At 36.6% G+C, this 16,862-nt stretch overlaps 1 protein-coding gene across 1 annotated transcript in view; it reads right to left on the minus strand.

Moving 5' to 3' along the window:
• The window catches only part of SLIT3 (slit guidance ligand 3), a 772,880-nt gene that overhangs the window by 708,672 nt on the left and 47,346 nt on the right, over positions 1-16,862 (minus strand). The window contains 2 exon segments of the mRNA XM_074292023.1: positions 1,797-1,868; positions 8,984-9,055. Coding sequence (XP_074148124.1) covers positions 1,797-1,868; positions 8,984-9,055 — 144 coding nt within the window.

A 16,862-nucleotide genomic window follows, 5' to 3' on the forward strand; every position in this document is an offset into this window, starting at 1 on the left:
TATATCACTATTGAAGCCATCTCTTCAGACAGCACTTGTACTACCTTAAAATATAGTGTCTGCCATGATGTTGAAGGTAGCAGTAAAAATAAATGTGTACCAAAACATCAGTAAAAACTCATCTTGGTATTCATCACCCAGAAAACCAAAAAATAATATCCATATATAGTTAATAGACATATTACCCATGAAAAACTGAAAATTCTCACCTAGTGGCTGGGATAGCTCAACCAAAGTTACCAGGCATATAGTTAAAATTATTTAACAAGTAAGTAAATGGCATATTTCTGGGGCTCCAATTCAGTAACTGACAAAGGCAAAGCTGGTGACCTATTTTTAAACCACAGGCAAAGCTATTCTCTTGTGGAAACATGTGAGCTTTCTGACATTGGTGACTGTGTTTGATGCTGATGTACACCAACTTCATCTGCTCTTCATCATTTCCTTTATACAAAAAGGGGGTACAGGGGACCCTGAAAAATAGTGACCATCTCTTAGCAAAATGGTAATGAATTAAGTACATAAATCATGCAAAAAATGAGATATACATGGTCAATTCAAGAATTTATTTTATTTGACTATGCATATTTGTTATAGAGGTTTTGTTTAACTTTTCTGGTCCAGTTCTGGGGAGAAGGAAGAAAATGCAATTTTTTGCTAATTGAAAGAAAGTTAAACTTAAAAAAAGGAAGGAAGGAAAGGGAGAAAGGGAGAATGGGAGAGAAAGAAAAAAGAAGAAGAAAGGTAAGGAAAGATGAAAGAAAGAGGGAGAAAGGGAGGAAGAAGGAAGGAAGGAAAAAAGAAAGAAAAAGGGAGAAAGGAGGAAGGAAGGGAAGGAGGGAGAAAGGGAGGAAGAAAGAGGGAGGGAGGGAGGGAAGGAGGAAGGAAGGAAAATAAAAAAAGAATGTTAAAGTATAGAAATGGGAGTTTTTGTTCCCAAAATTAGGAAAGGGAGTATCTGATAGTGGTTCTTGTTTCCATGGAAAGAAGTTCTAAAAGCTTCTCTTTCACCCAAAAGGAGATGATCTAATATGAGGCAAATATTCAATGGCTTAACTATTGAGTCAGGTTGAAAACTCCAAAAGACACAATCAGAATTATAACTTCAGGACCATTAGAAGGGACATTAGAGGTCAACCAATTCAACTTCTCCATTCTACAGAGAAGAAAACTGAGGCCCAGTAAGTTGAAATGATCTGTCTATAGTTACACTAAGTAAGTAGTGAGTATCAAAGCTGGGACACAAACCAGGGTCTCCTTAGTTCATTTCCAAGGCTCTCTTTCATCCTGAATGCCTCCCTCACTCATGCAAGAGGCCATTTTTAGGAAAGGAGACTTTTGTGGCTTGTACATTCTCTCTCTTCTCTTTTTCTTTCCTCTCCCCTCTCCCTCTCCCTCCCCCCTCTCACTTCTCTCTTTCCTACTCTCACTCTTTCTTTATCTCTGTTTCCAACTTTGTCTCTGTCTCTCTCTTTTTGTGCCTCTCATCTTTCTCTCTCTTGCCCTGTCTCTATTTCTGTCTCTTTGTCTGTGTGTGTCTGTCTTTCTCTGTCTCTCTGTGTGTCTCTCTGTCTCTTTCTCTGTTATTCTATCTCTCTATGTGTCTCTCTGTCTAAGAAGAAAATAAACAATTAAATTTGATTGCAACAGCAGTATCTTTTAAAAATACATTCAGGAGCTCTAAATACAAGAGTATTTCTCTTAATTTCTTTTAAAAGTCAGTATTTCATATCTGTAAGATCTCAATAAGACTGAGCCAGAATCTACTTTTCAGAAAAGGATGACCAGGTACTTACAAGCGTTCCAATTGCTTCAGATCTTGGAAGGCCCCTCGTTCTATCACACTGACCTGGTTTTCTTCAAGATGCCTAGAATCACAGAAATAACAACAGTCAGGACAGGGTTGGTTTCTTTCTGCCTATTACTTGCTCTATACTCATGTTTGTGGAAGGGTCAGTGTCCATGCCCAGGGGTCCCAGGTATATTCTTTCCTGTTCAATCTTGAAAAAGTTTTGGGTTGGTTTTATTTTTTGGGGAGTAGGGGGAAGGGAAGTTAATCACTTCCCTACCAGCTCAGCACCACGGTAACCGGGGGTTTAACCGCCCGCACACTTCTACCTGACAGATTGGTTTCCATGCATCTATTTTAAGAATGTTCCCAGCAAATGTCCCCCCAAGCACTGCAGGGTGTTGCAAAGAAAAGAAAGAGGGAAAGCTGCTCCTTTTAAAAGCCACAAAAATAATCAGCATCTCTCTACCTGGCGCTCCTTTCCTCTAAGGAGTTTAAAACACTTCACATAAACTCTGCTCACTCTAGACCCTTAGGAACATTCTTATTGAGATAAAGTATTTACTGGGTACTGACCACAGCTAAAGGAGTCACACAGATTCCAGACTCCTCTGTCTTCTAATGTCCAATACCCTATGGATACAATTCCATTGTGAAGTGGTAAAAGAGTAAGCAAGTCCTTAATTTTTAAATGGACAATCTGACCCTTGAAGAAAAAAGCTAGATCTTTTCAACTCCAGTTACGTGTTCTATCTATAGCCCAGCTTCTTAAATTGTGGTTTTAATATCATGTGGGATCTTGGAATCAAATGAAGAGATTGTGCAATTATGATTTATTATCAGTAAATTCTTGACTTGCACACTTATTTTATATACCTACATACCCAGGGTAAGGTAAAAATTTCTCAGGCAAAAAGGGGTTGTAGTGGAAAGTTTAAGAAACTCTGACTTATAGGACTCTGAAATGACCAAAACAAACTAATTCTCCCCCAAAATAACAAGGGAAATCTAAACTCTCTTGTTGTATGAGTTTGATTTCGTTAAGGTCATTTTAATCTTCCTGAGGGATTAAACCCTTCTATTATTTCAACTTCAATATACAAGAAAACATTTGTTTTACTAACTTAATAATAATAATAATAATAAAAAGAAACATGGTGGCAGCTTAAAATGGATTAAATGACCACGGGGAAGGGAACTATGAATAAGACTGCTACATATTCTTCTGCATCTGACTGTTCCAGGGCCAGGTCAAAATACTTGGCTTTCATGGGGTCTGTACAGGATTTAGCAGAGAGCCTTTAGCTTCTGGTGAGCTACAACCCAAGGATTCTTTTCTTTTCTTTTTCCTTCGTTCCCTCCTTCCTTCCTTTGTTCCTTCATTCCTTCTTCTTTCCCTCCCTCCTTTCCTTCCTTCCTCTTTTCTTTCCTTTGTTCCTTCATTCCTTCCATCGTTCCTTCCTTCCTTCCTTTCTGTCTCTTTTTTCTCAGAAAGGAGAAGCTGAGACAGGCTGTGAACTTCTCTGGTGAAGGCAATGGAAAGAAGATCTGCTGAAGGAGGTATGAGGAAAACTAGGAAAGCCAAGTCATCATTCTTCCAAGAAGTCAAAGACAAATAAGTGTGGCCACAACATACATAGCACTGAATATGAAAGAAAGGGAGGAAGTAATGCTTAAAAAACAACAACAACAACAACACACACATACTGAATGCAATCATAGAATTTTATAGCTAGAGCAGACTAGTTAATAAAAACCCTTTATTTGAAAAAAGAGTAATCTGAGGCCCAGAGAGAGAAAGTCATTTTTCTAAGGTCACACAGATTATTCATAGCAAAGTCAGGTGTCTTGTCACCAGTGTCTTTTCTCTTTTCCTCCACTCTCCCCTGCAAGGAATAACAAAGATAACTAACATCCATGTAATACTTCTTTCAGTGCTTTTACTCACAGCAACATAGTGAGGTAGTCAGTACAAGTATTTTGATCCCCATGTAAGAGATGAGGAAAGGGAATTTTTTGATAGAGTACATGACTTGTTCACCAATCATAGTGCTGATACATGTAAGAGTTGGGTCTCAGATAAAAATTAACACTGAAAATTCAGAATTTTTTTGGAATGTTAATGGATTCAAATTAACTCATCCTGTTATGGAAAGCACAATTTTATTGAATTTGTAAATTTGTTAGTTTGTGATTCCCCACCTCTAAATCAATAAAACAAGACATAATATTTAGTGGTGGTATTTTCTAACTTTTTCACAAGGGCCAGATTGACAACAGCTGAGCACTCATGTCACATCCAAGCTAATTTTCTGGAGGGGCCTCTCCCAAACCTCCCATGAAGCACTCCCCCTGCCCAATTTATTTCTGTGCCAACCACTAGAATATCCTTGACTCTCTTTCACAAGAAGGAAAAAACTGCAACATTATGTAATTGAAGAAAAATGAACCAGATGTGTGACCTTGAAGAAATCACCAAACTCAGAAATCTGAGCATCAGTTCCCTTACCTGTAAAATGATAGAACTGAATTAGATGATGCCTCAATTCCCTTCACTTTTAAAATTCTGTTATACACAATTCAGTCACTTGTAGCTCTAACTCTTCATTCTAAGGTTCCATTCCACTTTACCATTCTCCATTTTATGTAATAAGGATCCTTCTAGTTCTTAACATGTTCTGATCTCATAACATCACATCCAGAAGTCTTTGGTAAAACATCCATGTTATTTGTCAGGTTATACTCTGAAGGTCATCATCCTGAATCTATCTTAGTAGCAAATACATTTGGAGGCAAAAGGTTCAGGAAAGCATACAAGGAACTAGAAGGCACTGGACACCAGGACAATTAGTTTGCAATGCCCCGAGTCTGCTCCAAATTAGGACAACACAGACTTTGCTCATTTTCTGCTTTTTTAGCATTGTTGTTTTTTAGTTTTAACACTGAATTAGACTCGGAAATTGTCCACATGTGATGATGGCCAGGGAGGATTTTAACTCTTTTATTGACCCCATTTGGGATAAAGCTGGTTCCCACATTTTAAACATAGCAGAATCCTTGCGACATATTATTCAGAAAGGGAGGCTAATTGATACCACCAGAAGAATCTTTCTCCTGCTCCCTTCCCTTCCTCCAACCTCTCAAGAAAATGAGCCCTTATTGGGTAATCTATAAGTCTTCCCCATGAATGGATTTCATTTTGCAGAAAATTATAATGGGGATGAGGTTGAAGTTCCCCAAACCATTCTATCTGATCTTGCCCCTTCACCTGCACAACATTAACAGTCTTATGTGGCAAATGGGGTGGTAAGTTAGAATTATTCAAGAGTATTGATTTTTTTTTGGCTTCACTGCAAACTGTAAATAAGAAGCAGATATGGGGAATGTGCTGGGGTGTGATGAAAGCTTTTCAAAGAGAGTTGTCTAGGTTACTCAAGCTAGAAAGAATACATTGAAGAAAAATATGGCCAAAATGTCTGAGTATTTTACTAGTGTATGTTAGAAAGTATCTCAGTCACCTTATGTAGCAATCTTTCAGTGTAAAAAGGGGGCATTTGAATTAGATTGTCTTAGAGTAGATAAAGCAGATAATAAAACACAGCATATTCACACAGTCTATGAACAGGCAAGGACATTTTTGGCACAGCTTATCAAACAGGAAAAATGTCCCAATTAACTCAGGAGATAAAGTGCTGAAAAAGGAATGCTGTAGACCATCCAGAGGATATTAATACAATCTTTTGCGATTATTTTAAACTTTCTATTTGCTGAAAACAGATATGAGAATTGGAATTTTTATTAGGCTTTCAAATGCAGTAGGAAAAAAACACAAAGCTCTGTCCTTTGTGTATACACACACACACACACACACACACACACACCAGCATCCATGCCAGAAAAGGAAACATTAAGTGAAATTTCTTTGTTACCAAAAAAAAAAACCCTAATAGATGTAGAAGTCAGAAGACCCTCCTGTGTTTCCCTCATCCCATTTTTTATATTAAAAATATCTATCCTACTGAAAGCTGACCAAATGCCTGGGATGAGAAAATTGTTATTCTTATTTCTTTTCATTAATTCATTTAAAATAATGCTGTCACAATTCATTCTAGTTCCAAAATTTAGTTCAAACTGATCAATTGGTAATACAAACTATTTTACAGTTTATTTACAATAGGAAAAAAAAGAGTTTAGATGTCATAAGATTCTTCAAAAATCTTACCTCGTATCATTCTAGAATTAGAAATGGCTTTTTGAAAAAAACATCTTGTTAGTTTGAAGTTTATAAGATCCTAAAGTGTTAGAACTGGTCACCTTGCCCCAAATGGAATAAGCTGTTTTTGAGGAGGAGATGAAAATCCTGGAGGGCTTAAGGAATTCCACAAGAGTATATGTGACCATTTGTTGGGATGCTAGAAGACAGGATTCATGTTCTGAGGAGTGTCTCAGTGATCTCTGGGTTTTCTTTCTACTCTACAATTCTATCATTCTAGAAGAAGCATGAGGAACCATCTAAGCCAATTCCCTCTTTTAAATTGGACAAGGACACTACCCAGAAAGTCATAATGCTAAAGCCAGTTACCACAGGCAGTTATATGGTTGCTGTGAATAGCTTGTTTGTACACAAGCTAATAGATTGTGAGTTTCTCATGCTGCTCATGTGGAATTTCCAAATGGAAACTGCTTATAATAGGCCATAGTGGAGAAAGGGTTGGTTTTAGAGTTAAGAAAATCTGGGCTCACTACACACCTCTCAGCATGGCTAAGATGACAGGAAATGATAATGATGAATATGAAGGGGATGTGAGAAAATTGGGACACTAATACATTGTTGGTGGAGTTGTGAATAGATCTGACCATTCAGGAGAGCAATTTGGAACTGTGCCCAAAAAGTAATCAAACTGTGCATATCCTATGTTCCAGCAGTGTTTCTGCTGGGCTTATATCCCAAAGAAATCTTAAAGTATGGAAAGGGACCCACATGTGCAAAAATATTTGTGTCAGCCCTTTTTTGTAATGGCAAGAAACTAGAAACTGAATGGATGCCCAAAAGTTGGAGAATGACTGAATATACTAATGTTATAGAATATTATTGTCCTGTAAGAAATGATCAGCAGGATGATTTCAGAGAAGCCTGGAGAGACTTACATGAACTGATGCTGAGTTAAGTGAGCAGAACCAGGAGATCATTGTACATAGCAACAAGATTGTACAATGATCTGTTCTGACGGACATGACTCTTTCAAACAATGAGATGAATCAGACCAGTTCCAATGATCTTGTGATGAAATGAACCATCTACACCCAAAAAGAAAACTGTGGGAACTGAGTATGGTTCACAGCATAGCATTTTCACCTTTTTATTGTTGTTTGTTTGCATTTTGTTTTCTTTCTCATTTTTTTCTGGTTTGATTTGATTTTTCTTGTGTGGCACGATAATTGTATAAGCATAAACATGTATGCATATATTAGACTTAACATATATTTCTACCATGTTTAACATATATTGGACTACTTGCTATCTAGGGGAGGGTATGGGGGAAAGGGAGAAAATAAGAACATGAAGTTTTACAAGGGTTAATATTGAAGAATTATTCATGCAAATGTTGAAAAATAAAAAGCTTTAATAAAGAAAATAAAATCTGGTTCAAGTTCTTTGATTATTATATTTGTGCAAAAATTTAACCTAAGTCTCTCCAGGCTTCTCTGAAATCATCCTGCTGATCGTTTCTTACAGGACATTTAACCTTACTGCTTTAAGCTAAGTTGGGTCATTTTTTTTTTTTTTCAATTGTGTTTGACTTCTCATGAGCCTATTTGGTGAAAAGATAATACAGTGATTTGCCATTTCCTTCTCCAGTTCATTTTACAAATGAGGAAACTGAGGTAAATGGGTTTAAGTAGACTTGCTTAGGGTCATACAGTTAGTAAGTGGATTTGAAATCAGGGAAATGAGTCTTCATGATTCTGGGCTTGGCACTCTATCCACTCTCTCACATCTACCTGCTCTAAGTTAAACTCAAAGATGGAGGCTAGGTTCCTGCACTGTATCACTGGGGGAGTTTCTACAATTAGAGTACCCTACTTTGATGACATTGAGGGAAGAGTTTAAGCATTTATTAAGTGTTTACTTTATCCCAAGCACTATCCTAAAAACTTTACAAATATCTCCTTTTAACCTCACTAAAACTCTGGAAAGTAGGTACTATTGTGATTTCCAATTTACAACTGAAAAAAACTGAAGCAGACAGAAAAAAAATTTAGAATTGTTCTGGGTCATACAGCTCATAAGTGTCTTCCTGACTCAGCCTTAGCACACTATCTACTACACCCTTTACCAACCTCTAAAATATCCATGTTCATCCCTTCCATGGGAGAAAGGAGGGGAGGAAACAAACATTTATTAAGCAACTACTACATATTAGGCACTGGGCAACGTACTTTACAAATAGTGTATCTTTTGATTAATAGAAGTCTTTTGCTTCTATCACCTCTGTGCTTAGCAATATTTGAGAGGCTTAATTTTTGCATTCCTGGGACCTTAGGAAAATAGCTTAGGAAGTCTCCAAGAACCATTCCTAAAACTCTCTAAGGCTTGGACTTTTCAATCAGTGTCTGTTGGTTTTTAGAGAGGGGAAAAAGCTTTCACTTCTCAGCAACCAACCATAGTTGTTAACTGCTTTTTTTTTTCTTTTTCTTTTTCTTTTTTTTTTTTTTTTTTTTTAAAGCAAGAGCTATGTGTATTCACTGGGTGCTTTGTGGACGCCCCTGGGGGAAAAAGAAAGGTAACAGTTATTGTAACCTATTCTCTTTTTAATGCAGAGACTGGGCAAGAAATAATACTACATGTAGGAGAGAAGTTGTTGGCTAAGCACCCTGAAGTTATTGCTAACAGCATGACAGCAGGAGATGGTGATCTGCTTGCTCACACAACCTCCTCTTTTCCTTATAACTAGGATACTCTTTCCCCACTGGTTTGACTGAATTCTGTACCACTGGCCCATAGGAGATGGTGCCATATATTTAATCCAGGGCATCTGAGTGAGGATAAGGAATAACATACCACAATGCTGTTAGAAATCTGTGCCCCTTTCAGCTCATATAATATATATCCTGTCTGGTGAGTTTGAGAGGTGGATGGTAGGGAATCATGTGTGCCCATTGTCCCACCAGATGGTCAGCCATGTTACTTACAAAACTCGGAGATTCTTGAGCCCTGCAAAGTCTGTCTTGGTGATTCTGGTGATATTATTTCTGTCCAGGTCACTACAGTTAAAAAAAAAAAAGTAGGGTAAGATTTTTTCAAACCACACTAGTAGTTCACATTACTATAGCACTGTAGAATATAACAAGTAACTTCTCTCAAACATGTTGGAAGGTTATGCAGGTACAAGATTTCTAACTGTTTATTTTTTGGACTGGACCCATCATATCACTGACACAGTCACAAAGAATTCCCCTCTACTAGCACAAATTATTTTCTGCTATTTATAATTTTAGTGTTTGCTGTGGCAAAGATTAAGTGACTTAGAGTCCCACTCTTTATGTCCAAAGCTGGACTTGAACCCAGGGCTTCCTAACCCTGAATCTGGCTTTCTATCCACAAGTCCAGGTTATCTCTTGGCCCAAGTAAAATGGCTCCATTTTACAGATAAGAAAACTGTAGCTGTACAGGATTAAATGATTTACAATTTTCCCTTCCATATCACAATTTTCTCTATTGCAATTTCAGTATATTGCAGATCAACATAAGAAATTAAATGGGAATTGTTGGAGAGTTTTGCAGAAACCACAGACAACATGTGAAGGGAGCAGATGATATGGAAAAAGTTCCAGAGGAGAAGTCTGAATATTTTTCTTTTTTATGAGATGTTTATAGTACCTTTTTGTAAAATTTGGATTAAGCCTTTGGTCATAGGATAACTTATACAATATTATACATACAAACATGCATATATATACATACATATGTATATAATACATTTCTGAGATGTCTAAAGTTCCTAAATTTTTTCCATGTCATCCACTGGACTTCATATCTTCTGACTCTTTCTAATCCACTTTCCATGATATGATACTATTTCTCACTATAAAAAGATTTTCAATCTAGGTGAGCATAAGATCTTTGGTTCTGTAAGCATTCCAAAAAAAATACTATGTATCAGGCTACAAATATTTATTAAGTATTTAATACAGTGTCAGGCACTGTATTAAGAACTGAGAGTACAAAGAAATACAAAAACAATCTCTATCCTGAAGAAACTCACATGCGAATGAGAGGGAAAACATAAAAACAGCATACATATAAGATGCATACAATACTAATGTAAGTTACTGTATAAAGGTGCAAGGGGACAGAAAAGACTTTCTCCAGAAGGTGGAATTTGAAGTGAGTTTTAAAAGAATTCAAGTAAGCTAGGAGTTACAAGTGAAAAGGGAGAGCATTCCAGGACTGGGAGGCAACCAGTGAAAAGATGGATTTGAAAGATGATGTACTAAAAGTAACAATAGTCAGTGGGCCCATTTACTAGATTGTACAGTACCCAAAGGAAAGTTGGCAACAACATGGTTAAAGCACTGGCCCTTAAGTCAGGAAGACTTGAGTTCAAAGCTGATCTCAGACATATGCTAGCTGAATGTGTCTGGACAAGTCACTTAACTCTGCCTCAGTTTCATCATCTATAAAATGAGCTGGAGAAAGAGATGGGAAACCACTACAGTATTCTTGCAAAGAAAACCCAAAATGAGGTCACAAAAGTTAGACATGACTGAAACAACTCAACTATAATAATGATAAATATAATACATAATAATAAATATAAATATAACAACAAATATAATAACAACAGAGTACCTGAAAGGGAGTAAAATATAAGGAGGAATCAGGTCGGAAAGGATTTAAATTCCAAACTGAGTGTTTTTATATTTGATTTAGAAAGTAATAAGAAGTCTCTGGAATTTATTGAATAAGGGGAGGAGTGATGACATGATCAGATTTGTGCTTTTGGAAGATCATTTTTACAGAGGGTGGATGGAAGACCTACCAAAAGGCTATTTGCAATATAATAACTCAGGAAATCGATGATGAGGGCCTTGTGGAAGAGTGACTGATGGCTGTGTGAGCAAAAAGAAGGAGATAGATATGGAAGATGTTATGAAGGTAGAAACGATAAGATGTGACAACAGTCTGAATATGTGGGGTACATATGAGTGAGGAGTCAAGAATGAAATCAAGATTGGACTCCTGAGGAACTGCAAAGGTGGTAATGCCCTCATCCTATTTATCAAGAAACAACTCTCTCAAAGCCTAAAGGTAATTGATCCCAGGCATCCCTAAGTACCCAGCCCATTATGGTGTGAAATATTGTTTAAAGAATAACCTATGTAACTACCTATAGCTTTGATTTCTTCTTCCAAAAGCTGCCTAGTTTATATCCTTTGACAAATTATCAATTGGGAAATGGCTCATATGTTTTATAAATCTGGCTCACTTTCCTATATAGTTGAGAAATAGGATCTTCATTAGAGATATTTACTGTAAAAAAAAATTCCCCCAGTTTTCTGCTTTTCTTCTATTTTGGCTGCACTGATTTTGTTTGTGCAAAACTTTTAAAATTTAATTTAATCAAAATTATCCATTTACCTTACATTATCTTCTCTATATTCTTTGCCTTCCTGATGGATTGGGGAGAGGCCAGAAGGAAGAAGAGAATTTGGAGCTCAAAATGAAATATGAATGTTTAAAAACAGTCATTCACTCCTCTGCTAGACTCAGATCTATCTTCTAAACAAACTCTATTAGCTTCAGTTATTCAACATTAATTCCTTCCCAGACTTCCCTTTTCTTCAAATAAAAAAAAAAATAAACTTCAACCAAAAAAAAAAATCTACATGCAAAATTGTTTCTTATGTGATTCTGAATTGGGTATCCGGAGACCTAGGTCCAAGTCTTTATAACAGTCAGAAACAAAGAGTATGACTTGGTATAGAATAATTCACTTCTCTGACTTTAGTTTCTTCATCTTCAAAATGAAGGCTTTGGATTTGATAGCCTCCAAGATCTCTTCTGAGTGTCATCCATTCACTCTATGCTCCTATGATTGACATACAACCAAATAAACCAAGAGAAAAGGCTTCTGAAAGGATAATCCTAGAGCTATCATCTGGGAAAAGCAGTATAAAAAAAAGATTACTGGATTTAGAAGCAGAGCAGCTGGATTCAAATCTTATTTCAAACACTAGATTTGTAATTCTAGTAAAGTCAATTAAACTAGGCTAGGCTTTAATCGGCTCTGTCTGTTTAGCTTCAATTTCATGGAATAACACATCCTCATGCCAAGTAGCCCTGGGTGTCCCTTCCCTCTTTTGTGTATAGTCTCCCCACATTAGACTGTAAAGTTCCTTGAGGGCAGGGACTTTTTTTTCTTGTCTGTATCCTCAGTGCTTAGCATGGTACCTAGCACACAATAGTTACTCAATAAATGTTTATCGAATAGAATTTGTTGAATAGAACAGAAGAGTGTGTGGCCTCTAAAGTGTCTCCCAGATCTAATCCATGATTCTAAAATCTTATTATACTACTGAAGGAATAGTCCTAGGGTTACATCCTAAGCATAGTCAAATGCCCCCTAGTATATTCTAGGTTCCCAAGAAGCTGATCTAAGCAAGAGAGAAAGGGATTCCCAATAGGTGGGGGAGGACAAAAACAGAGCCACAAAAGACAAGAATTAATCCTATCCAATTTCCCTTCATAGTCATCGAGTTGCTTTTCTGTCATCCCACTCTAGCTGAGAGGCTGCCAGGAAAGAGAGGTGTATATTTTTATGGCTGATAAATATAGTGACAGACAGAAAGAGCTTTCCCTCTTCCTCTCCCTCACAGCATTTCTATGACACCAATCACCATGGCACCTAGGCATTCAAGACACAGGATTAGACACTGCATATTGGAATGTTGAGCGTGCTCATTCTCCCCCACTGAATGCCTCATTGGGGGTAGGGAAGCTTGTTCTGTGACCTCTGCCTGACAGATATCTTGAACATAGAATTTTAGGATCCGGAAGGCTCTTAGGAAACTTAATTTAACTCCTTCATTTTACCTGGTAAGATGAAAAGAATGGTCAACTTGGGGTCAGAGGAAGTTCAGAACACACCTTTAGATACAGCATTAGATTATAAACTCAAAGAAGTCACTTATTGTTAATGAGCCTTAGCTAGTTCATCTGTAAAAGAGGTATAAAACTCTTTATAATATTTATATCACAGTTATTTTAAGAATCAAATGAGGAGGCAGCTAGGTGGAACAGTGGTTAGATTGATGATCCTGGAGTCAGAAGGACCTCAGTTCAAATCTGAACTCACACATTTACTTACTGTGGGGCCTTGGACAAGTCATTTAACTCCTATTGCCTCCAAAAGCAAAATAATAATAATAAAATAATAATAATAATAATAACAAATGAGGTAATAGATGTCAAGTATTTTTTTAAAAATAAATGTGAGTTTTTCTTGGTACATGAAGCCCAGAGAGCCAAACAGTATAGCAGATCCTAAGGGAGATTTCAGGTCTCCCACACATTCAAGAGACAGCTCTGGCTCCGTTTCATTAGGAACAGTCTCAATAAGATACAATCACCATTTCTATGAATTTATACAGATACCAGCCTTTCAAGTTCCAAAAAAATGCAGTATGCCAGGAAAAAATGCCTTCCAAATATTCTTGTACAGCATTGTAGTTTGCTCTCACATGGAAAAATATTAGTAGCTATGGTGGAAGAGAGGTGGGGGCTGCTAAGAAGATTCTTTGATCTTCATGTGCTGTCTAGAGGGTGTGGTGTTGGTTCCTCCCCTGTCTGGTGGCCTTTTAAATTCAATTTACTGAACATTTATTGAGCTTCTACAGTATGTCCCACATGATTAATACCATTCTAAAATATACAATGTAAAAAGATCCCATTTCTTTAAATCAGAAACTGGCAATCCAGTTAGAGAGACAAGACATGTTCAGTAATGATGCAGGATTGTAGATTATTGTATCTGATACTACCACCTGTGTGACCTTGGCCAAATTAACTTACTCTTTCTGGCCTTAGATACCTCATCTGCAAAATGAGAGAGTTGGAGGACAGCTATCCCTTCCCCATCACTACTTCCCCCATCATGGTATCAATATATCATAGGTTGGCATAAAAAAATTAAATAGGAATTTTGGAGGCGTTTCACAGAAGCTTCAGATGAAGCAAAGTTTAGAAACTCAAATACATAAAATATTTATATAGTATTGTATACTATCAATCTAAATTTTATAATAAGGTATTGAAAATACCCCATATAAGAAAAAAAAATCTTCTCTGATATGAAAGTATGGCCAAAACATCGTATGTGGGACTTTCCAGATTGCAGGGATGCCATGTCCCCAAGCTTTAGAAGATAGATGAATGCATATGTCCTTTCTTTCAGCTCTCTCTGTCTATGATTTAGGGAAATAAATGACAAAAATGCTAAGTGCCACCAAGTTCAGAAATGGGAGAAGTCAGTGTGCGATGCATCCATTTCACCATTTATTTTCCTCAGATCATAGATAGAGAGAGCTGAAAAATAAGAGGTACACAGTTATCCCTTTCACCTCATGGGGCTTGGAGACATGGCATCCCTGCAATCTAGAAAGTCCACATAAGATGTTTTGGCTCTACCTTCATATCAGAGAAGAAGTGTGTCTTTTTCTTTTTTCTTTTATTGGATGTTTTCAGTATCTTATTGTAAAATTTAGGTTGATAGTATAAAATACTATACAAATATTTTATGTATTTCTGAGTTTCTAAACTTTGTTTCATCTGAAACTTCTGTGAAATGCCTCCAAAATTCCTACTTAATTTCTTATGCCAACCTATGATATATTGATACCATGATGGGAGAAGTAGTGATGGGGAAGGGATAGCTGTCCTTCAATCCTCTCATTTTACAAATGAGGTATCTAAAACTAGGAAGAGTAAGTTAATTTGGCCAAGGTCACACAGGTAGAGTGTCAGATACAATAATCTACAATCCTGTGTCATTACTGAACATGTCTTATCTCTCTAACTGGATTATCAGTTTCTGGTTTAAAGAAATGGGATCTTTTTACATCGTACATTTTAGAATGGTATTAATCATGTGAGACATACTGTAGAGGCTCAATAAATGTTCAGTAAATTGAATTTAAAAGGCCACCAGACAGCAGGGAGGAGCCAACACCACACTCTTTAGACAGCACATGAAAACCAAAATTCCCTTAGCAGCCTCCACCTCTCTCCCACCATAGCTACTAGTATTTCTCCCATGCAAGAGCAAACTACAATGCTGTACAAGAAGATTTGGAAGGCATTCTCTGCATTTGGCTCTAGTTGGTATGGGAAACAGTGTGTCTCACTTAGCCAAATACTAGCTCTAGACCATGAGCAGGTCTATGTGGCATGGGTGGCATTCAGTCTCTGAGAACACGGAAGAAACAAAAAAGAAACTTCACAACCAAGTCTGCCTCCCTTCTTTTCAAGCCACCCAAAAAGAACATACACGCCTTGCCTTCTCCTATTCTTTAATTTGCCTGAAACAATGGAAGTCCCTAGTCCCATTTACACAGAACTCAATGGTATTTCCTCTCTGGGACCCACCCACTGTCTTCAAGACCAGCAGTTTCATCACTGTAACTATGATTGTGGGAATTAAGATATAATTGTGCCAAGGATCAAGTTGGTCTTTTATGGTGAGATGGGATTTCAAAGACTCATTGTCTATATCCTAAAAACTATTTTTAAAATTCTTCTCTCAAAAGGCCTACATCCTACATCAATCTGTCTGCCATCAAAATTACCCTAACTACTTCCAGACTGCCCATAGCTACTTTGTTTGTCACACTCCAGCCTGGTATTGTGGAACTACAGGAAGGTGCTTCAAGGCTCCTATGTTCCACCAAGTGTCTTGACCCATAACAATATATGAGATGAGGATATCCCAATTCTTTCCAAAGTGGAAGTTATAGAACATTGCTGGAGAAAGCAGACCAATAGTTTCCTACTTTTGTATCTTAAATGGCTAAAACAGAGAATAATAATAGTTCATATTTGTATAGAATTTTCCAACTTATAAAACCTTTTCAAGTAAGCCTTACGAGGTGAATAGGTTTTATTTGCTTTTTATAATATTTAAATATAATAAAATATTTTAAATATTTAGATATTGCAAGGGATTTAAATACTTTAAATATTTTAAAATTTATAATTTAAATATCTCCTTTTTTTACAAAATAAAAAAGTGGTGGATTTCAATTCATTTTTCTGAAAAATCATGAAGAAGCAGATCCAGGATTTAAACAGAGTTCCCATAATTACAGTTCTAGAGTAAGAATGGAGCACTGAGTTCTTTTAGTTCAATTCCCTCATTTTACATACGAGAAAGTTAAAGTCAAAAGAAGTTGTATTTTTTTTCAGTCGCACAGATAAGTTAAATAAGATTTGAATCTTTAGTCAGTCAACAAGCATACATTAGGTGCTTGCTATGTGCTGGCACTACTAAACTCTTGGAATATAATTTTTATAATAACTTTTCATTTTCAAAATACATGCAAAGAGTTTTCAACATTCACCTTTTCAAAACCTTGTGTTTCAAAATTTTCCCTTCCTTCCCCTTACTTCTTTCCCTAGACAGCAAATAATCCAAGATATGTTAAATACATGCAATTCTTTTATACATATTTCCACATTTATCATGCTGCACAAGAAAAGCAGATCAAAAAGAGAAAAAAGGAAAAAGGAAAAAAAAACATGCAAACAGCAACAAAAAAGATGAAAATACTATGTTGTGATTCACACTCCTCTTTCTGGGTCAGATGGTTCTTCATCACAAGTCTATTGGAATTGGCCCAAAAGAGCTCATTGCTGAAAAGAGCCAAATCCATCACAATCATTGTATAATCTTGTTATTGCTGGGTACAATGTTCTCTTGGTTCTACTCAGTTCACTTAGCATCAGTTTGTGTAAATCTTTCCAGACTTCTTTAAAATCATCCTGCTGATCATTTCTTATAAAACAATACTATCC

The sequence above is a fragment of the Sminthopsis crassicaudata genome, chromosome 2 (assembly GCF_048593235.1).
Source record: "Sminthopsis crassicaudata isolate SCR6 chromosome 2, ASM4859323v1, whole genome shotgun sequence".
In the NCBI taxonomy this organism is placed as follows: domain Eukaryota; kingdom Metazoa; phylum Chordata; class Mammalia; order Dasyuromorphia; family Dasyuridae; genus Sminthopsis; species Sminthopsis crassicaudata.